Here is a 24,061-nt window from a genome sequence, read left to right on the forward strand (position 1 = left end):
CAAGGTCATGAAGATATAAACCCATGTTTTCTTCTAAGAGTAATATAGTTTTAACTTCTACTTTTAGGTCTTTAACAAATTTTGAGTTAATTTTTACATAGTATGAAGTATTTATGGTATGAAGTAATACCATATATGGTATGAAGTAATTATGATATAATTAATTCAACTGACTATCCAGTTGTCCAGCCCTATTTGTTGAAAGGCTATTCTTTCCCCCACTGAACTGTTTTAACATCTTTGTCCCAAATCAATTGACCACAGATGTATGGGATTTTTTCTGTACTCTCAAATATATTCTGTTGATCTATAGGCTATTTTTATGCCAGTACCACATTGTTTTGACTACCGTGGCTTTGTAATAAGTTTTGAAATCAGGAATTGTGAGTCCTCTATCTTTGTTCTTTTTTTTCAAGACTGATTGGCTAATTCAGATCCCTTACATTCCCATATGAATTTTGTTTGTTTAAATTCAATTAGCCAACATATAGTACATCATTAGTTTCAGATGTAGTGTTCAATAATTCATCAGGTGCTTATAACACCAGTGTTCATCACACCATGTGCCCTCTTTAATGCTTATCACCCAATTACCCTATCCCCCGAACCACCTCCCCTCCAGCAACCCTCAGTTTGTTTCCTATAGTTAAGAGTCTCTCATGGTTTTTCTCCCTCTCTGATGACCTCCCATTCAGTTTTCCCTCCCTTCCCCTATGATCCTCTGCACTCTTTTTTATATTCCACATAGGAGTGAAACCATATGATTATTGTCTTTCTCTGATTGACCTATTTTGCTCGGCATAATACCCTCCAGTTCCATCCATATTGATGTATATGGTAAGTATTCATCCTTTCTGATGGCTGAGTAATATTCCATTGTATATATATATACCACTTCTTCTTTATCCATTCATCTGTTGATGGACACCTCCGTTCTTTCCACAGTTTAGCTATTGTGGACATTGCCGCTATGAACACTGGGGTGCGGGTGCCCTTTTGGATCACTACATTTGTATCTTTGGGGTAAATACCCAGCAGTGCAATTGCTGGGTCTTAGGGTAGCTCCATTTTTAACTTCTTGAGGAACCTCCATACTCTTTTCCAAAGTGGCTGTACCAGCTTGCATTCCCACCAAGAGTGTAAGAGGGTCTCCCTTTCTATGCATCCTCACCAAAATTTGTTATTTCCTGTCTTGTTAATTTTAGCCATTCTGACCAGTGTGAGGTGGTATTTCATAGTGGTTTTGATTTGTATTACCCCGATGCCAAGAGTTGTGGAGCATTTTTCATGTGTCTGTTGGCCATTTGTATGTCTTCTTTGGAGAAACGTCTGTTCATGTCTTCTGCCCATTTCTCAACTGGATTATTTGTTTTTTGGGTGTTGAGTTTGGTAAGTTCTTTATAGATCTTGGATACTAGCCCTTTATTTGATATGTCATTTGCAAATGTCTTCTTCCATTCTGTAGGTTTCCTTTTAGTTTTGTTGACTGTTTCCTTTGCTGTGCAGAAGCTTTTTCTCTTGATGAAGTCCCAATAGTTTATTTTTTGCTTTTGTTTCCCTTGCCTTTGGAGACGTGTCTAGCAAGAAGTTGCTGTGGCCAAGGTTGAAGAGATTGCTGCCTGTGTTCTCCTCTAGGATCTTGATGGATTCCTGTCTCACATTTAGGTCTTTCATCCATTTTGAATTTATCTTTGTGCACGGTGTAAGAAAATGGTCCAGTTTCATTCTTTTGCATGTGGCTGTTCAATTTTCCCAACACCATTTATTGAAGAGACTGTCCTTTTTCCATTGGATATTCTTTCCTGCTTTGTCAAAGATTAGTTGACCATAGAGTTGAGGGTCCATTTCTGGGTTCTCTATTCTGTTCCATTGATCTATGTGTCTGTTTTTGTGCCAGTACCATACTGTCTTGATGATTACAGCTTTGTAATAGAGCTTGAAGTCTGGCATTGTGATGCCACCAGCTTTGGTTTCCTTTATCAACATTCCTCTGGCTATTCGGGGTTTTTTCTGGTTCCATACAAATTTTAGGATTATTTGTTCCAGCTCTGTGGAAAATGTTGATGGTATTTTGATAGGGATTGCATTGAATGTGTATATTGCTCTGGGTAGCATAGACATTTTAACAATATTTATTCTTCCAGTTCATGAGTGTGGAATGTTTTTCCATTTCTTTGTGTCTCCCTCAGTTTCTTTCATAAGTGTTTTCTAGTTTTTAGAGTACAGGTCCTTTACCTCTTTGGTTTGGTTCATTCTTTGGTATGTTTTGGTTTTTGATGCAATTGTAAATGCGATCAATTCCTTAATTTCTCTTTCTTCTGTCTCATTGTTAGTGTATAGAAATGCAACTGATTTCTGTGCATTGATTTTATATCCTGCCATGTTGCTGAATTCCTGTATGAGTTCTAGTAATTTTGGAGTGGAGTCTTTTGGGTTTTCCATACAAAGTATCATGTCATCTGCAAAGAGTTAGAATTTGACTTATTCTTTGCCAATTTGAATGCCTTTTATTTCTTTTTGTTATCTGATTACTGAGGCTAGTACTATATGTTGAACAACAGGGGTGAGAGTGGGCATTGGTTGTGTTCCTGACCTTAGGGGAAAAGCTCTCGGTTTTTCCCGATTGAGAATGTCAATTGTTGTGGGCTTTTTGTATATGGCTTTTATGATATTGAAGTATGTTCCTTCTAACCCTACAATGTGGAGAATTTTAATCAAGAACGGATGCTGTATTTTGTCAAATGCTTTTTCTGCATCAATTGAGAGGATATGGTTTTTGTCCTTTTTTAAATTAATGTGATGTATCATGCTGATTGATTTGTGAATGCTGAATCATCCTTGCAGCCCAGAAATAAATCCCACTTCGTCATGATGAATAATCCTTTTAATATACTATGGGATCCTATTGGCTAGTATCTTGGTGAGAATTTTTGCATCCACATTCATCAGGGATATTGGTCTGTAATTCTCCTTTTCGGTGGGCTCTTTGTCTGATTTTAGGATCAAGGTAATGCTGGCCTGGAATTTAAAAAAAAAAGGTAATGCTGGTCTCATCGAATGAGTTTGGAAGTTTTCCATCCCTTTCTATTTTTTTGAAACAGCTTCAGAAGAATAGGGAGTAGTTCTTTAAATGTTTGGTAGAATTCCTCTGGGAAGCCATCTAGCCCTGGACTCTTGTTTGTCGGGTAATTTTTGATTACTGCTTCAATTTCCTTGCTGAGGGTCTGTTCAGTTTTCTGTTTCTTCCTGTTTCTGTTTTTAAGTTTCTAGGAATGCATCCATTTCTTCCAGATTGCCTAATTTGTTGGCATATAGTTGCTCATAATACATTCTTAAAATTGTTTGTATTTCCTTGGTGTTGGTGGTGATGTCTCCTCTTTCATTCATGATTTTATTACTTTGGGTCCTTTCTCTTTTCTTTTTGATAAGTCTGGCTATCGATCTTATTAATTCTTTCAAAGAGCCAGCTTCAAGTTTCATTGATCTGTTCTACTGTTCTTTTGGTTTCTATTTCATTGATTTCTACTTAATCTATTATTTCTCTTCTCCTGCTTGGTTTAGGCTTTATTTGCTGTTCCTTCTCCAGCTCCTTTAGGTGTAAGGTTAGCTTGTGTACTTGAGGCTTTTCTAATTTTTTGAGAAAGGCATGTATTGCTATGTACTTCCCTCTTAGGACTGCTTTTGCTGTATCCCAAAGGTTTTGAAAGGTTGTGCTTTCATTTCCATTTGTTTCCATGAATTTTTTAAATTCTTCTTTAATTTCCTGGTTGACCCATTCATTCTTCAGTAGGATGCTCTTTAACCTCCAAGTATTTGAATTCCTGCCAAATTTCCTCTTGTGATTGAGTTCAAGTTTCAAAGCATTGTGGTCTAAAAATATGAAGGGAATGATCCCAATCTTTTGGTACCAGTTGAGACCTGATTTGTGACCCAGTATGGGATCTATTCCCATAGTTCCCATAGAACATTCTCCCACATGAGAATGTTCCATGTGCACTCAAGAAGAATGTGTATTCTGTTGTTTTAAGAAGGAATGCTCTGTATATATCTGTGAAGTCCATCTGGTTCAGTGTGTCATTCAAAGCCCTTCTTTCCTTGTTGATCTTCTGCTTAAATGATCTGTCCATTGCTGTGAGTGGGGTGTTGAAGTCCCCTACTATTACTGTATTATTATTGATGTGTTTCTTTAATTCGGTTATTTATTGGTTTATATAATTGTCTGCTCCCAAGTTAGGAGAATAAATGTTTATAATTATTAGATCTTTTTGTTGGATGGACCCTTTAGGTATGATATAATGTCCCTCTTCATCCCTTATTACAGTCGTTGGTTTAATATCTAATTTGTCTGATATAAGGATTGCTACCCCAGCTTTCTTTGGATGTTCATTAGTGTGATAAATGGTTCTCCAACCCCTTGCTTTCAATCTGGAGGTGTCTTTAGGTCTAAAATGAGTCTCTTGTAGACAGCATATGGATGGGTCTTGGCTTTTTTATCCAATCTGATACCTGTGTCTTTTGAGTGGATCATTTAGCCCATTTACATTCAGAGTTACTACTGAAAAATATGAATTTAGTGCCATTGTATTATCTGTAAAGTCCTTGTTTCTGTAGATTGTCTCTGTTTCTTTCTTGTCTATGTTATTTTTGGGCTCTCTCTTCATTTACATGATCCTCTTTAATATTTCTTGCAGGGCTGGTTTAGTGATCACAAATTCTTTTAGTTTCTGTTTGTCCTGGAAGCTCTTTATCTCTCCTTCAATTCTGAATGACAGCCTTGCTGGATAAAGTATTCTTAGCTGCGTGTTTTTCTCATTAAGTACCCTGAATATATCATGTCAACCCTTTCTGGCCTGCCAGGTCTCTGTGGATAGGCCTTCCAGCCTAATGTTCCTACCCCTGTAGGTTAAGAACCTCTTGTCTTGAGCTGCTTTCAGGACTTTCTCTTTATCTCTGAAATTTGCAAACTTCATTTTTTTTTTTAAGATTTTGTTTATTTGACAGAGAGAGACACAGCGAGAGAAGGAACACAAGCTGGGGGAGTGGGAGAGGGAGAAGCAGGCTTCCCGCAGAGCAGGGAGCCCAATGCGGGGCTCAATTCCAGGACCCTGGGATCATGACCTGAGCCGAAGGCAGACGTTTAACAACTGAGCCACCCAGGCGCCCCATGAAATTTGCAAGCTTCACTATTATATGTCAAGGTGTTGATCTATTTTTATTGATTTTGAGGGGAGTCCTCTCTACCTCCTGGACTTGAATGCCTGTTTCCTTCCCCAGATTAGAGAAGTTCTCAGCTATGATTTGCTCAAATATACCTCTGTCCTCTCTCTCTCTTTCTTCTTCCTCTGGGACCCCAATAATTCTAAAATTGTTTTGCTTTATGGTATCACTGATTTCTCAAAGCCTCCTATCATGGTCCATTAGTTGTTTTTCTCTCTTTTCTTCAGCTTCTTTCCTTTCCATCAACTTGTCTTCTATGTCACTGCCTTATTTACCCTAGCTGTTAGAGCAATCCAATTTAGACTGCATCTCAGTTAAAGCATTTTTTATTTTAGCCTGATTAGATTTTATATCTGCACTAAGAGATTCTCTAATGTCTTTTATGCTTTTTTTAAGCCCAGCTAGTAGCTTTATAATCATTATCCTGAATTCCAGCTCTGACCTTTTACTTATATCCATATCAATTAGATCTGTGGCAGAGAGTATTACCTCTGGTTCCTTCTTTTGCTGTGAATTCCTCCTCCTAGTCATTTTGCCCAGAGAAGAATAGATGAACAAGAGAACAAAATCAAAAATATCAACCACAACCCAAGCAAAATATACATTAGACAAATCTGTAGAGGTCAGAAACCAAAAAAGAAAAAGAAAAAACTAAAAAGGCAGGGAAAGAATATAATCTCCCAGGTGGACAAAACAGGGTGATCCACTTGGTCCTGGGTATATTTTGGTCTGTTTGTTAGAAGACACTAAATCCCAAAATTGTAAAGAAAGCAAAACTGGTATACACACAAAAATAAAATTGAATACAGTGAAAGGAAGCCAAAAATGAAGAATATACCTATAATGTGTAAATGTAAAAATAAAAGTGAATTAAGTCAAAATTAAGTCAAAAAAGACTTAAAAATAAAGAGTTGATAATATAAGAAATTAGTTGAAAAGAAAAAAAGAAAAAGAAAGTTATAAACTGAAAGATAAATGAATCATGAGAAAAAACCCTTGAATTCTATATACTATTTTCCCCTAGTGCTAGAGTTTTGCAGTCCTGTGCACTCTGCAAACTTGCTATTGGCTTGTTGTTCCAGGTGGTCTTCTGGGGGAAGGGCCTGCTGCACTGATTCTCAGGTGTCTTTGCCTGGGTGGAGTTGCACTGCCCCTTGCCAGGGGGCCAGGCTCAGCGTAAGCTGCTTCTGTTTGCTCTACGTGGCTTTTGTTCCCTGAAGGCTTTCTATGCCTCTTTAGAGGATGAAAATAAAAGTGGCCAGGTCCTGATCTCCAGCCCCAGAGCTGAAAGATCACAGCCCCCTCTCTTCAGTAAACCCTCAGGCATAAGCACACTTCTGTGTGTGCCAAACTCTGCAGACTCCTGCAGTGTGTGTCTGCACCGATTCTCCAGGGGAAGGCAGGGGTGGCAGCATTTCTGCCCTTTTGTGCTGTGGTTCAGTTCATGGAAAACAGAGCTGAGAGCCCCCTCCTGGGCTCACTGACCATAACTGGTTTCCCTACTTCAATGCTTGGGAACTCTGTTGGCTCAGGCACCCCCATTCTTTCTGTGACCCTGAGGATCCTGAGACCACACTGTCCCACCTAGAATTCTGCCCCACTTCACCACCTGAGCACCAGGCAGGGATGTCTCTCACTGGGGCAGACTTCTAAGGTTCCAATTTCGCACTCTGGGACTATATCAACTTCTGGTAGCTGGCTTATGGAGGCTCCCTCCCCCTGCCATTTATCATCTGATACATCCCCTCGGATTCACTTCTCTGCACCTCCTACCTTGCAAAAAGGGGTTGCTCTTCTATTTGTAGAATTCCAGCAATTTTCTTACATCTCAGGTTGAATTCATAAGTGTTCAGAATGGTATGATAGTTATCTAGCTATATTCAAGGGACCAGATGAAATGAGGTCCCCTACCCTTCCACCATCTTGCCTCCCTCCTCCCATATGAATTTTAAAATCAGCTTGTGAATTTCTGCCAAAAGCAGAGCTAGGATTTTGATAGATTGCATTGAATCTGTGGACTGATTTGGAAAATGTTGCCACCTTAACAATATTAAGATTTATAATAGGATATCTTTCCATTTATTTATGTCTTCTTTAATTTCTCTCAGTGGTGTTTTGTAGTTTCCTGTGTTCACATCTTGCACTAATTTTATTAAATGTATTCTTAAATATTCTATTCTTTTTAGTGCTATTGTAGTTTTTTTATATTGACTCTGTATCCAGCGATATTTCTAAATTTATATATTAATTCTAACAGTGTGTCTATAGAGTTTTTTGGATTTTCTAGGTATATAATCACGTTGCTTTTTTTTTTTTTTAGATTATTTATCTATTTGACAGAGAGAGAGAGAACGAGCATAAGCAGGGGGAAAGGAAGGCAGAGAGAGAGGGAGAAGCAGGCAAGGTGCAAGGAGCCCAATGTGGGACTTGATCTCAGGACCCTGGGATTATGACCTGAGCCAAAGGCAGACGCTTAACTGCGTCTGAGCGACCTGAGCGACCCAGGTGTCCCTATAATCATGTTGCTTTCAAGTAATGAGAGCTTATTTCTTTCTTCCCAATCCTTATCACTTTTATTTCTTTTTATTATATAATTGTGCTGACTAGGACCTGTAGCACAATGTTAAATAGATATAGTAATAGAGAACATTCTTGTATCATTCTCCATCTAAATGGGAAAGTTTTTAAATGATTTCACCACTGTGCATGACGTTTGTTTTATATATATATATATATATATATATATATAAAAGTTTTTAATATTATGTATTAATATACATACACATATATATATTAATAAAAAATGAACATTGAATTTCTGTCAAACTTCTTTGACCTCTATCAAGAGGATCACATGGTTTTCTTTTTTTTTTTCCTGTTAATATAGAGAAATACATTGATCCATCTTTGAATGCTAAGGTACTCTTGCATACATGGAATAAGCCATACTTAATTGTACTGTAGTATGCTTTTTAAATATATGGCCAGATTCTACTTGCTAATATTTTGTTATGAACTTCTGGATCTATTTCCATGAGGTACATTGGTGAATAATTTTCCTTTCTTTTAATGTCTTTGTCAGGTTTTGAAATCAAGATCCCCATGTTGGTTCTGTTCAAAAAAATTACATCAGTAGACTATTCTTTCCTTCTCTACTCTCTGAAAAATTTGGGTAAGTTTGATATTATTTTTTCCTAAATGTTTGGGGAAATTCAGCAGTGAAATCACCTGACTCTCAGGATTTCTTTGTGGAAAGATTTTTAATTGCTTCAATTTCATTACTAGTATCAGACCACTAAAATTTTCTGTTTTTTCCATCAGTAAGTTTTGCTTCTGAAGGATCTGTTCATTTTTACCCAAATTATGTCAAATTTATTGGTATAAAATTATTCACAATATCTTTATCTTTTTGATGTCCTGTAGTGGTATCCCCTTTTTCATTCCTAATATTGTTAATTTGTATTTATCTCTTTACCAGTCTTGATAAGGGCTTTTTAAATTTATTCATCCTTTCAAAGAACCAAATCTTAACTTAGTTGATTTTTCTGTTGTACATTTACATTCTATATTTCATTCACTTCTGCTTTTCTCTTTATTATTTCTGTCCTTGTATATTCCTCATATTTGATGTGCTGTAGTCCTGAGGTAAGAACATTTTTGCATTTTGATTCTACATATATTTAAAACTCTAGAAGTCATTCCAATTACTGTTTTACAACAGTTGATTTATAGTTAGCCATTTATTTGCCCTTTCTACAGTTTTTCATTCCCTCCAGCATTTCTGTACTTTCATCCATGGTCATTTTCCTTTAAGGAACTCCCTTTAGTATCTCTTTTACTGCAGGCCAATAAACTTAGTAATAGTGATGGAGTGCTTCAGTTTTGTTTTGTTTTTCTTCAAAGTGTCTCTATTTCACTTTTATTTTTAAAGATATTTTTCACTGGGCACAGAAATCTAGGCTGGCAGCATTTTAAAGCATTTTGAAGCTGTTGGTCCATTATCTTCTGTTTCTATCATCATAGCTGATAAATCAGCTGTCAGTTTCACTGTTGCTCCTTTGATGGTAATATGGTTTTTCCGTGTCTGCTTTTAAGATTTTCAGCATTTTGTTATAACATGCCCAGTTGTGATTTTCTGTGCATTAGTCTCTTGGGGTTTGCTAAAATTCTGAATCTATGAGTTGATGTTTTTCATTATTTTGGAATGTTCTCAGCCATTGTCTCTGAATATTGCATTTGTCCCATTCTTCTGTGCTTCAGAGATTTTAATTATGCCTATTTTAGAACTTTTGAGTATTATGCTTTTTTTGTGTGTTCTTTCCATTCTCTTATCTCTGGGCTTTAATTTGAATATTTTCTCCTGATATGTTTAACAGTTCACAGATCCTGAGTTTGGCTATATCCAATCCATTATTAAACGTACCAATAAGTTTTTCACCTCAGATAATGTATTTTTCAATTCAAGAAAGTCCATTTAAATCTCTGTATGGATTACAATTTTCTGGTGAAATATCCCAGCCTTTCATACATTTATTTTTTTCCTTTATTTTCTTGAAAATATTAATCATAGTTATTTTTTACAATCTTTAAATGCTAGCTCTCTGATTTCAATCATCTACAGAGCTGTTTCATTTCTTTATATTGTTAATTATAAGTCATATGGTCTTGCCTCTTTGAAGGTCTCATCATTTTTTATTGTATGGCAGACATTGTGTCTGTAGATTCCAGATTATATTATTTTCCACCAAAGAAGGTTTCCTTTTCCTCTGTCAGGCAAACATGGTGAGTGGCTGATCACATAAACCCCTTTTGAGAGCACGGCATACTCAGGCTTTTAATTAAGAGCCTATAGGTCCTTGACTCCTCAGTCCTGAAATGGTTCTCCCTCTAGAATTTTAGTTCCTTTAGTCTGCTTTCACAGATGTCCTAAAAATTATAATATTTATAACTTAGGTAGGCTTTATAGTTGTTATTGTGGATGCACTGGCCTGCCACAAACTACTGCATCCCACCCAGAAATGTTAGCTCTTCTGTGCTCTTTTTTTGTTTGTTTGTTTAAGACTTTATTCATTTATTTGAGAGAAAGAGGCACAAAAGAGACATGAGCAGGGGGACAGGCAGAGGGAGAGGGAGAAGCAGACTCCTCTGCTGAGCAGGGAGCCCAAAACGGGGCTCAATCCCAGGACACCAGGATCACGACCTGAGATAAAGGCAGATGCTTAACCAACTGAGCCACTCAGGCACTCTCTTCTGTGTTCTTTAAAGAGGAGGAGATGAGTGTTCATGGGTTCACAGAATAATTCTATATGTGCTCTTCCTGCCTTCTTTCACTGCAGTTACTATTTATTATAACTACCAATTCAGAAAGCATAACTGTCTAGGTCACTTTGGTAGGAACCACTGCTTTCACATTCCTCAGTACCTATTAGTTGCTCCCCTTACTTATAAGGTAATTAGCAATCTGAATATTAACTCAGGATTGGATGATATTAGTGACTATTAGCTTTTTATGTGTAAGAGTAATATATGTTTTTTCTTAAATCCTTACATTTACAAATATATACTGAAACATTTACAGAGGATATGATATGATATCCAATTTTCTTCAAAATATAGAAGGGGAAAACTGAAGAGAGGTATAGATGAAACAATATAAGCCATGAGTTAATCATTGTTTAATTTAGGTAATGAGTACATAAGGGTTCATTACACAGGTCTGTCTACTTCTGTGTATGTTTGAAATATTCCATAATAAAAAAACTTAAAGTTCACTGTCACCTGGTTTGCCTCATCAAATCTATAAAGTCTTATATATCATTTGCTCTTCCCCAACAATGGCCATAAGAATAGAGTGGGTATGAAAAAGGGGCACTGTATATCAAAAACTAGTCAAATAACTTGTGCTCCAAATATCACCCCAATTTGACAAATATTAGTTATAAGAAAGAATTCCTACTATATATTATTAATGTAATTATTATGAAGCTTAAATATCTAATTCCCGAGTCTCTACATCTGAATGAAGCAGTACTATAACACTGATACTCCTCCCTAGTCATAACTTTGCTTTAATGCAATACAGGAATAAATATAGCTATTTACCTTTATTGGGTCCTGCTACCGTAGATCTATTTGAATGTTTAGAATGGAAAATCTCTGTTTCTGATTTTTTTCGCATAATTATTTGACTTCCAAGCCTCTTGGGTCCTAAGTAAAAGACTGTAAATTTCTGCTGAATATCAAGTCCAACTGGAAAAGGAAAAAAAGTATACAAGGACTTAGTCATATAAATCTAGCCATGAGATCATTTATTTGTTTTTATTATCTCTCATATTTCTATACCTTTTGAAATGAAAGAACTAACAAGTCCAGGAAATAAAAATGTAAAAAAAAAAAGAGTTAAAAAATATAACAAATTAAAATTTATACATCTATCATCATAAAAACAAAAATCAATGTTCCTACAACAATTGAAATTTTATTATCTTGGAAAATAAAATACCTATAAATGAATAGATACAATTTTAATTTTTTTATCTTAGTCCATGCTATCTTTTACATATCTAAACACATGAAACTTCCTTTAAAATTATTCATATTATTTAAATAACTTATTTTTACACAATATCATTTAAATTGTTTTTGTTTCAGCATGAAGGAAATTTTTAAATGTTATCATATTCTTTACATTTATATGTTCATTACTTCAATGAACTGACCATATTCAGAACTAATCAGATTTATGCTAAGATCTTCAGATTTAAAAGCTCTCTTCACATCAATCTTTTTAGTCCAATTTCCAGCTTTTAGCAAAATAGAATCCCTGAAAAAGAATAACATATCATTTAAATAGTGATCCAAATACTAAATGAAATAATATATTAATCATCAAGGCAGACTGACCCTTAGATAGGTCCTATCTGGTAGTAAACTGAAATCAGTACTGAAAACTACTAGCTGCAAATTCTGAGGAGGGAGAAATGGAGTGTCAATGGGGCTACTGCAACCATAATTTTCTAACTACACATTGACCAAACAGCTGATTCCAAGTTGCATTGCCTCATTTCAGGCCCACCTGAATATATAGTTGATATCAACAACCCATGAGCTTGCCCCTAAATCACTACCACTTTTAAATGTCTATATATAGGATACACGAATTTGTGAGAACTTGAATAGTATCTTTAAAATTCATATAAAATAGTCTATATTCAAAAACATCACAAACCAGCAACCAATTTTGTGATTGAACTTATTTTAGCTTTATATAGTCAAGACTGTCTTTAGACTTGTCACAGAGAACAAAGATTTGTACAATGACATATTCTCAATAAATGTGTCACAGCTAGCTGCAGTAAAGTGGTTAACAGTGAAAGGGATGTTCTATTAGGCACCATAGTCCCTTTAGGAACCTTGAACAGACTATTTTGGGAAGGTATCTTCCAGTGCTCTGGCAACAATGAGATTCCCATTTCAGAGTGACTGCTAATCCTGAACTCACAAGTAAAGTAATATGATTAGGAGCATAGGCTCTGGAGTAAGACTGCTTGGGTTTAAATCTAGATTTTGCTATAAACTACCTATATGAGCTTAGACAAATTAATTAAACTCTCGGTCTCAATTTCTTCCTCTATTAAATTTAGATAATGATAGCATCATCTGTCTATACAAAGATTAAACAATTCATTATCTGGAACCTACAAAGAGCTCAAAAAATATTAGCTATACCTACAACTGCTAACCTTAGAGTTTGCCTATGGCATACTGGGAGAAAAGAACAGTATCAGAAAAAAGGCTGATGTAAAAATCATAGAATGGCATGCTAGAGAATCAGGTGTAAGGGAAGGTAACTCCTTTATATATTTGAACTGGTTGCCTGATCTTACAATGGAGCTATAGTAGTTTGTTGTATTTTAATTTGGAAATATTAGGTATATCTTGAAGAAGCAGGAGGAAGATAATGAAAGAGTAGTAACGTTGTGAATGACTGGAGAAAAGCAACAAAATAAGAAAGTTCAACAGTGGCGTATAGCTACTCCTAAAGGTCATTTATTCACTTGTTTCAAACCTTGGTGATAGATTTCACACTTTGTTCATTTGAGTACTGACAACAGAGCCAATGTTAATACCTTCTTTAACAGACAAGAAACCACCCCATTTCAGTGAAAGGAAAATGTAATTTAATTAACCCTACAGTGATTTTAGTACTCTTTCTCAGCAGAATTTTTCTTTCATAGTATATGCTTAGAAATAAAATCAAATGGAAATTGTACACTTACATAATTTTGTGCTTAAAAACCAGCTGATTATCTGCATCACCTATGATTAAGGTAACATAGTGAGAATCTGGTGCTGTTCTTTTAGTTTGTAGCTGTTCAAAGTTTCTTAATATAATGGTCACTAATATTTCCGCCATGGTATCACTATATCTTGCAATCTTTAAAAAAAGGATAGGCATAAAAAGTGTTAAAGATAACCTTACTACTCTTATTCAGCTCCAAGTCAGCTATAGATAGTTTTATTCCTGAAAAGACAATGAAAATACCTAAGAAAAAAAAAAAAACCCAAAAAATATTTACCTGTTCCACTTCAAGTTCATATTTTGGTAGATACATCACTGTTTCTTTTATTTGCGTTCCAAAAGGGGGGTGTCTATTTAAAATCTAAAAACATTTATATCATTATATTCTTACTACAAGACTAGAAGTTCTTTTAGTAAAATACTTTTTAGCATCAATAGTTTTAATAATGCTTATTACCCAAAACCTTAAATTAAAATACTTATGACTATGAGAAGGAAAACAATTTTTTAGAAGAAATAAAGATATAAAAGTAGGCTTTAAAATTTAGATAAAATTCAGGTAACATTAGGAATAAGTGAATATTAAATACCAGTTCAAGTTCCCTTGCATCTGTTTCTTCTATTTTTTTAAAGGAGGTCAAACCTGCATTTACCATTGCATTTGACAATGTTATACCTGTGGAAAATTAATCAAATAGCAGTTTTTAAACAATCCATTTTAAACTAAATCTATACTTAACTTTTCAATGACATTAGTAAAAAGTTTTTTTTTAAGATCCAGATTAATAACTAATTTTTGAAGTTTTTTAAAAAAGTTTTCAGTTCGATTATTTGGGCTGTGGCATTCAATTGTTCATATTTATTTTTTCAAACTGAAATAAAACCTGTATTTGCTTAATAGAAGAAAGAGGAACTCTTTGGTCCACATGATGATTTAACTCTTATTTTTATCACATGTCATCCATAGAGAAAGTACCAAGCGATTCCTACTGTTACGTATTACACTCATGTTTGAAAAAAAGATAACATGATTTATGGATGGGAATATTGCTTCATAAAGCTATGGCTCTCTATTTCCATCTTAGAAACAGAGTTCTAGGTTTCTGTACTGAAATCAGATAATTTTACTCTTCTGTCTAAATTTCCAATTCCTTTCCATTGCATTTAGAATAAAGTGACAATTTCTTACCATGACCAAACTCCCTTACCTATCTGACTTGACCACAGCCTACCTGTCCCATTTAATTTCCTACCATTCTCCTCTTGCTGACTACTCTCTAGCCACAATTGCTTTAATTTTGTTCTTCAAATATATCAAGTTCACTTCCATCTTTGCACTGTCTCTGTTTCTTTATGCTTTAAGAAACTGGAATTTAAAATTCTTACACTCACAAATGAATTTAACCAAACCCTGAAATAGGAGATACTGTCAGAAGTATAAAATTCCAAAATTCCAAAATATAAAATTCCAAAAATCTTGCCTAAGGCACATATATTACTGGTGGGGATATTACACTATTTCTTTTTCCATACCTTTAACTATCCTTGGGAATTTCTCTTATTCATTCTTATGATACAACTCCTAGTATTAATAATTCCTTCATGTTCATTTTCCCTCAAAACTTTTCTTGAATTTTAATTTTTTATAAACATTGTTGAAAATCAATTTGTATTCATTATTTTTTTCCTGATGCTCAGGAAGAACTTAGATTTGCTTTTTTATTTCAATTCTCCCATTTTTCTAGTGTATGAATTTTGTTGGGCAATTTTTGCTTCTTTTTCTTCAGCCGTACTGAGTAAGTGTAAAAAACACATCGGTGTTCGACAATTTGGAAGGGATAGGATGCAAATGATGCCTGACTGACAATATTCTAGAAAGTCAGAAAGACTCTTTTTCAAATATAATGAAAATTTTCTTAATAATCATTTAACTTAATTTCAAGATTTCTGTAAGTTGTTATTTCCTAAATGTTGTATGGAACCTCCTTCCCACTTTAGAACTCATCTTTTTGAGATGGGTGCAGCATCTGGTTTGCTAGGACTTCAGTAGAAAGGTGAGTCTTAATGTCAAGAACCCCTCCTCTAATTTGACCTTACTTTCACCAGCTAATCCCCATCTTCGCCCCAGTTCCCAGGACTGGTCAGTTCTCTGTTATCCCACTGATTTCAAACTTCAAGGAAATAAAAAAGCACTTCCTCACAAAATAGTTGGAGATCTTTGTTCTAAGGAATAATGAGACAATCCCTAATAACCAACCACATAATTTTTTAATGTCCCCAAGATGCATATAAAATTATAGAGCTAACAAAGCTGTCAGTCATGGAATAACAACTCTCTTCTTAGAGAGAAGGAGGAATAGGATCACAAAATCAAAGGCACCAAACTGGAAAACTCTAGAGTACTTAGTTATACCCCAGTCTTTGTAACTGGCACCCTCTAGACTTTTTCAGTACATAACTTCAGCTGATCTCAATAGATAGGAAATAATTAGGCACAATCTTTTGTCTACAGAATCTCTATGAAGATCAGTGCGAATATTGTCCTATTACTGAAAAAAAGAGAAAGAAGTTAAGATATAAATAAGTGACATAATTCTCTGTAATGAATTAGGAATGGCTAGGATTGCTAGCTCTGTACCTTGTCATTGAGAGAAAAACAATCATAAAAGTGAAAGAGAGAGCAACACATAGTTACCTAATTACTAAAACAAACTTTCACTCTTGGTTCGAGAACAAATTTAAAAATAAGAGTATTCATTTTTATTAGGGGCGCCTGCGTGGCTCAGTTGGTTAAGCATCTGCCTTTGGCTCAGGTCATGGTCTCAAGGTCCTGGGATGGAGCCCCACATCAGGGCTCCCTGCTCAGTGGGGAGTCTGCTTCTCCCTCCCCTCTGCTCCTCCTCCCTGCTCATCCTCTCTCTCTCTCTCCGCCCTACCCCTCAAATAAATTTTTTAAAAATCTTTAAAAAAAAGAGCATTCATTTTTATTAGTTTCCCAATTGATTTCAAATAGAATCCTTCAGGCAGGAGAAAATGAAAATCAGATTTTCAAGAGAAGTAAAGTTCAGTACCTTATTTATACCTACAAACACATTTTTTCTTAAGGTCTATAAACACCATAGGATAATTTTCATAACAATGAAAAACAAAATAAACTGCAGACATTGACAAATTCCCTGCCTGTATTCAGTACCTACCAATTTTTTCCAGCTGTTTGGATATATGTAGAGAGTTTTCCCAAAGTTTGCATCTAAAACATTTAGCTAGTATCAAACTGTTCAATAGTACAGCAAACTTCTTTTCTTGAACAGCCACAAATTCTGACAACCCTAAAAAAAAGTTTCCAGTGTTAAATCTAGTATAATAGTTTACTGGGAAAAATACTGAAAACCATTAATCCTATAACATACATCTTGTAATTCGTGAGCCATTTCTGAAAATCTTCGAGGTATCTTGTGTCAAAGCAAAGTCTTGTATGGGAATGCATCCTAGCTGAGCCTGAATAAGACTGAAGGAAAGAAGAAATTTCATGATTTCCTTTTAAAAACTATTATCTCACAGTATTTGACATCATTGATTGAAGTATCTCTTCTTAAAATTCCTCTCTGCCTTGATTTCTGTGAACTAGATGATTCTCTATCTTGCATCATTATTGTTACAAGTCATTGTTAACTTCTTTCCAACCTCTAAAAGTCCCCTTCTTATTTCACTAGTCTTCTTCATTCCCTCAACCTCTCCTTTTCTCAAAAATCTCATTTCTTCTCAAGACTTTCATTATAATCGCTAGATTGATAAATTTCAAATGCTTACAGGGCACTCTCAAGTTAGACTATTTCTTTAACCTCAACACATCTAAAAAAAAGTTGTCATATTCTCCTCCAATAGAGTTCTTTTAGCTTTACATACATGTTATTATAGAAAAGCAAGGCACTTTGTGTAACAAACAAATATTTATTAAGTGCCTATGAGTGACAAGCAGAGTGTTAGGTCTGAAGATTCTGTTCAACATATGAAGGTCGGTAACATATTAGTTGATTATTAGAAACTAGCAGTTGCTTGGCTATAAAATTGAGGAGCGGGTGGTAAGAAGGGAGAAAAGGAACTAAAGTACATTGTACCTACTATATCCCATTTTGCCTGTTTACTTTTCTAACCAAACGATGATGTGCAACTCACCCTATGGATCTAACTAAAATTATCAGACTTATATTAATTTCTTGAAGGTCTCTTGATGAGTCAGGTATACAAAAAGAGCAGAATAAGAGTTATATTTCATGGTTTAGTTTTAGCAAACAATATGTGAAAATAGAAGGTAGTAACCAACTCACTTCTCAGAATGGATGCATATAGCTGAAACTTATAGACTATTTAATTCTTTTGGCTATAGTATATCTTCTGAAAGTTATTTTATATCATCTACTAAGAAATGGTTGTAAAGAATAATCTAAAACTTGTATGGAACCACAAAAGACCCCGAATAGCCAAAGCAATCTTGAAAAAGAAGAACAAAACTGAAGGTATCACCATCCCAGATTTCAAGATATACTACAAAACTATAGTAATCAAAACAGTATGGAACTGCACAAAAACATATAGATCAATGGAAGAGAAAAGAGAGCCCAGAAATAAACCCATGATTATATGGTCAATTAGTCTTTGACAAAGGAGGCAAGAATATGCAATGGGAAAAGGACAGTTTCTTCAATAAATGTTGTTGGGGAAACTGGACAGACACATGCTAAAGAATAAAACTGGGCCACTTTCTTACACCATACACAAAAAGAAACTCAAAATGGATTAAGGACCTCAATGTGAGACTTGAAACCATCAAAATCCTAGAAGAGAACACAAGCAATAATTTCTCTGACATTTTTCTAGATAAGTCTCTAAGGCAAGGAAACAATAGCAAAAACAGCTAATGGACTACATTAAAATTAAAAGCTTCTTCACAGCAAAGGAAGCAATCAATGAAACAAAAAGACAACCTACTGAAAGAGAGAAGATACTTGCAAATGATATATCTGATAAGGAGTTAATATCCAAAATATATAAAGAATTTATATAACTCAACACCAAAAAAACAAACAATCCAATTTAAAAATGGGCAGAAGACATGAATAGACATTTCTACAAAGAAGACATACAGATGGCCAACAGACATATGAAAAGATGCTCAACATCACTAATCATCAGGGACATGCAAATCAAAACCACAATGAAATATCACCTCATACATGTCAGAACATCTAAAATCAAAAACACAAGAAACAAGTGTTGGTGAGGATATGGAGGAAAAGGAACCCTTGTACACTGCTGATGGGAATGCAAACTGGTGCAGCCAGGAGACATCCTATAATAATTGTTAATAAACATTTCTTGAATACTTACTATGCTCCAGGCACTACATTAGATGCTTTGCATACCTATGACAGAAACTGCTAGCTGACTGTCCCATTATCTGTTCTTACCTATACACGAAGACTGTATTTCTCAGTCAACTTTGTAGCTAGATACAGCCCTGTTACTAAGATTAGTTAGCAAACTAATAAAAATGATACAAGAACTTTCCAAAAGACTTCTGTATCCTGGCCAACTTAGTAAAGGAAGGATTTTTCCAAAAAGATTTGTGTATAAAGAATAGAAATCCCTCAAATGAATCCTAACTCAGGTACCACAACTTAATCTAGACCAAAGTAGCTATTTGGTTTTTTTAAATAGATCTATTTCCTCTTTCATCATCTCAGTTAAAGACTATAAACAAGAAGAATAACAAAAGAAATCCTGCAAATGACGGAAAGTTAAAGGTGTATTATGAAGCTGTACAACACTTTTGAGAGGAGGAGAGTTATCCTGAAGCCATTTTTTTCTGCCTAAGCATAAAATAAGAATGCCCAAAGAAACACCCGAGACAAAGGATCAAGATAGCACGTGGAGCCTTCTATATACTTACTATTCTTCAAATTCCGTGAAAGGATGGACATACGTATATGTGTGTTTATGTGTGTATGTCTCCTCCATAAAACTACAGGAAAACAAGAAAGCATGCCACTGGTAGACCAGAAAGTTTAATGTTAGAAATAAAATCTATGAAGAGGATCAAATCTATAAGAAAAATAAAACTGGAGGAAATTATCCATAACACATGCAGAAGGATCAATAGACATAATATTGTAATAACTGGCAACAGAGGGTAACTACATTTATCATGGTGAGCATCATGTAATGTGTAGAATTGTTGAATCACTATGTTGTACACCCAAAACTAACACAAATTGTATGTCAACTATACTTCAATTTTTAAAAAAACTCTTTCCTTATAAAAAAAATCAACAGATTAAGGAGAGAGAGTCCTGAGATACCTGTCTGAGCAATTTACTGAAATGCTGTATTCTTCCCCCCCCACCACAGGTGGTATTTCTTTTTTTTAATTTTATTATGTTATGTTAATCACCATACATTACATCATTAGTTTTTGATGTAGTGTTCTGAGCAGGTAGGTAGTCCGCCCCTGCCACTCTCTCATTTGTGAAAATATTAGGCAGTTGTGGTATGTTTTAAGAGGCTAACGCAGGAGTGTAGACATTGAGGCCAGAGAGGCAGGTCAGCACTCTAGGTAATAAGAAACACCCAGGAGAGGTAAGGAGACTTTATTCTTTTCTTTTTTAGGATTTTATTTATTTATTTACTTATTTGAGAGAGAGAGATTGTGGGGGGTGAGGAGCAGAGGGAGAGGGACAAGTAGACTCTACGCTGGGAGATAAAGTATAAAACGTGGAGGAGAGAGTTAGAAGTTCCAACATTCATCTAGTAGGAGTTCCAGAAGGAGTAAACAGAGAGAATAAAAGAGACATAATTAACTTATAGAAGAAAACTTCCTAGAGCTGAAGAAAGATACAAGTCTACATATTAAGAGAGTCCCCAAAATGAAGAATAAAAATATACACCAGAACTTCATGGTGAAATTTCCTGACACAGATAAAGAAAAAAATTATTTTAATATTCCAAAGAGAAAAAAGTTATTAACAAAAGACTGAAAACAAATTGGGTCACCAAGAATGGATGCAAGAAGAACAGTACCAAAGAAATTTCTGAAGAATAACTTAGCCAAACTCATTCAAATGAAAGGGCAAATTATATTTTAGGCTGTCGGGCTCCCTGCTCCACAGGAAGCCTGCTTCTGCCTCTCCCGCTCCCCCTGCTTGTGTTCCCTCACTCACTTTGTCTCTCTCTGTCAAATAAATAAGTAAAATCTTTAAAATAAATTACTTAAGAATGTACCCAGCAGAATAAGCTGTGTATGTAACAAAAAGGCAGAAATTTTAAAAAGCAAGAAGCAAAGAAATCAGTGAAAAAAAATCAGCTAAGTCTATAATTTTTAATGCACACTAAAATATTTTGAAAGTAACAACTGGAACTAAAAATCCCAAAGATCTGAATAAACATGGGAGAGAACAAGAAGTAGGAGGGAAGTGAAAATGTGATAAGGTTTTGACTCACAAGGGTAAGTTTAAAATGTTCATTTTCTATAGATATTGGTAGAAAAATACAAATCTACATATGCAATATGAATTTTAAAGGAAGAGCTAGCTAGAAGAACAAAAACAAAGAAAACTTGATATATCCAAAAAGAGGCAGAAAGGCAAAAGAAAAAAATTAGTAAGAAAAAAGAAATAAACAAGCAATAATCATGCTAAGAAAACATAAAATAAGAGTAAATCTAAACATATCAGTAACTATAATAAATGTAAATGTACTGAATTCCTCAAAAGAATTCTGAGATTGGATAAAAAATAGTAACAAAATCTAGCTATATGTTATCTAGACAAATTATATTTAAAATAAAACAATATGAAAACCTTAATAAAAAAGATATACAGAATAAAACTAGCAATACTAATATTAGACAAAATAGAATTAAAAGCAAAAAGCATTCAATAGGACAGTTAGTTGACTCATCTACCCAGCTCCTTTCCATCTAGCAGCAGGTAGGACAAGATAGGACAAGAAAGGCAACATGGACATGTGAGCCTATTGTTCTGTAGTATCTAAAATATGTCTAAATATATGGGTTAAGTACAACTCCTTTTTTTTTTAAGATTTATTTATTTATTTGAGAGGGAGGTAGGGGGAAAGAGAGAGAGAGAGAGAGAGAGCATGAGCGGGGGGGTGGGCAGAGGGAGAGAGAGAATCTCAAGCAGACTCGCTGCTGAGCGTGGAGCCAGATGCAGGGCTTGATTTTACGACCCTGAGATCATGACCTGAGATGAAACCAAGAGTCAGTTGCTTAACTGACTGAGCCACCCAGGCACCCCTAGTACAACTCCTTTTATGCACAATTCTAAGACGATTTCCTTATGATCTGCTCCTTTGTTTATTCCATAACTCCTACTAAACTTTTATAGTCATTCTCACAGTCCACACCTAACTAGACAATATGTCGCTCTTCTGCCTACTGCATACTTGTTCCTTTTTTTTTTTTTTTTAAGATTTTATTTATTTATTTGACAGAGAGAGACATAGTGAGAGAGGGAACACAAGCAGGGGGAGTAGGAGAGGGAGAAGCAGGCTTCCCCGCAGAGCAGGGAGCCCGATGTAAGGCTCGATCCCAGGACTCTGGGGTCATGACCTGAGCCAAAGGCAGACGCTTCACGACTGAGCCACCCAGGCGCCCCATACTTGTTCCTTTTTTATCTGCTTTTCCAAATGTTCTAGTGATGTATATATTCCCTTGAATCACCTGATGTCACATTTCTAGATCCATTATATAATCTTACTATATTTTCCTTAAACAATATAACAAATTTCTCTTTTGAATAATAAAACTCTACATGAGAAATGAGAGATATCTCACTTTGAGTAACACAATTAGCAAACTACTTTTAGTGGCAAAATATACAACTTAGTGCCTAGGAAACACATCATTCATATATTCATTTACAATTCACACAGAACAATCATAAAAATTAACCATGTACTAAGCCACAAGTAAAATCACAATATATATCATAAAGCAGAACACTGACAGGCCACATTCTCTAATTGCAACCGAATAAAAGTAGAAATTAACAATAAAAGAATGACTTTAAGAATTTTAAAAAACAATTTTAAATAATTCTTAAAGAGAAAATTAAAATTAAAATTACCCTTAAAAAGAATAGAAATAGATTTAGAAAATTTATAGAACAATGCCAAAGTGGTACTTACTAGAAAATTTGTAGTCTTAAATATTTTATGGAAAACAAGAAAAACAAAATAAATGGAGCAAACATATAGTAAAAAAAAAAACTACAAAAAGAAGAAAGTAAAAGGAAGAAAATAAAGATAAAATCAGAAATTAATGAAACAGAAAAATAAATGGCTTGAAAAGATCAAAATATAGAAACCTTTGGAAAATCCAATTAAGAAAAAGAAGAGATGACACAAATATTAGGAATTAGAAAGTTGACATTACATTTTCAGAGGGAATTTTTAACTTATTAGAGAAAAAATATGTCATAAAACAGACAAGCTGGATGAAATTAATGTTATCTCAGGAACATATAAGTTAGCAAAAATTGATTCAAGAAAAGTTAGAAACCCTGCAAAAAACAAAGAACATAAAATTTCAGATTCACGACAATGACAACCCAAAATAGGTTGCTCTCTACCCTGAACTCAAACCTGTTTTTACATATAAGTGAGAAGGAGGATAATAGATCCCAGAACCTAATCCCAAAAGTGTGAGGAATTCCTTGGTGGTGCAACACTGGATACTTGACCCTGAAAAACAGTAATGAGACAAGGAAACTTGTCTCATTACTCATTGCTCTGAAACTAAGGACAGTATATTAGAAGTTTCACCCACAAGTTAAGAAAAAAAAAAAAGAGTCTTAACTATTAGAAATCAAGAGATAAAACTATCCCTCTTTATAGATATGATTGTCTATTGAGGAAATCCCTGCAAACCAAATGAAGGACTTCTAGTACTCTTGAGAGTTCAGTAAGATAGATAAAACAATCAAAATTCAAAAACCAGTGGCCTTAAAACAAAAACAAAAACCCAGTAGCCTTCTTATATACCATCCATAACTGATTACAAAATACAACGTTATGCAATTTTTAAAAAGGACTTCTGTTCACAATATCAAACTCCATAAAATACCAAGAAATAAACCTACCAAGAAATACAAACCTAAATGGTAAATTACAAAATGTCACAGAAAGACATAAAAACCTGAATAAATGGAGAAAGATACCATATTCCTAGACAGATTCAGAATTGTAAAAACAAGAATCTTCCCAAAGTAATCTATAAAACCAATTTCAACAGAACTTTTTACAGATCTTGATGAGCTGATTCTAAAATTCATAGGGAGGAAAAATAGCCAAAAACATTTTTAGAAGAACAAAAAGGAGGAACTTGCCTTATCATATCACAAAACTTCCAATAAAAGAATAGCAAGTAAAACAATGTAGTATTATCACAGCAACAAAATAAATAGACTAGACTAACAGTTAAGTGTCCAGATACAGATCATTAGGAATTTAGTTTATGAGAAGGTG

At 34.6% G+C, this 24,061-nt stretch overlaps 1 protein-coding gene across 13 annotated transcripts in view; it reads right to left on the reverse strand.

Annotated features, from left to right (window-relative positions):
* The window catches only part of HFM1 (helicase for meiosis 1), a 124,621-nt gene that overhangs the window by 40,796 nt on the left and 59,764 nt on the right, over window positions 1–24,061 (reverse strand). For all 13 annotated transcript variants that reach the window (XM_027569609.2, XM_027569573.2, XM_027569563.2 and 10 more), the window contains 7 exons: window positions 16,930–17,027; window positions 16,717–16,848; window positions 14,110–14,195; window positions 13,797–13,880; window positions 13,497–13,654; window positions 11,937–12,040; window positions 11,320–11,466 (listed from right to left, as the gene is read on the reverse strand). In XM_027569609.2, coding sequence (XP_027425410.1) covers window positions 11,320–11,466; window positions 11,937–12,040; window positions 13,497–13,654; window positions 13,797–13,880; window positions 14,110–14,195; window positions 16,717–16,848; window positions 16,930–17,027 — 809 coding nt within the window. The remainder of the gene's footprint in view (window positions 1–11,319; window positions 11,467–11,936; window positions 12,041–13,496; window positions 13,655–13,796; window positions 13,881–14,109; window positions 14,196–16,716; window positions 16,849–16,929; window positions 17,028–24,061) is intronic.

The sequence above is a fragment of the Zalophus californianus genome, chromosome 4 (genome assembly GCF_009762305.2).
Source record: "Zalophus californianus isolate mZalCal1 chromosome 4, mZalCal1.pri.v2, whole genome shotgun sequence".
NCBI lineage: Eukaryota > Metazoa > Chordata > Mammalia > Carnivora > Otariidae > Zalophus > Zalophus californianus.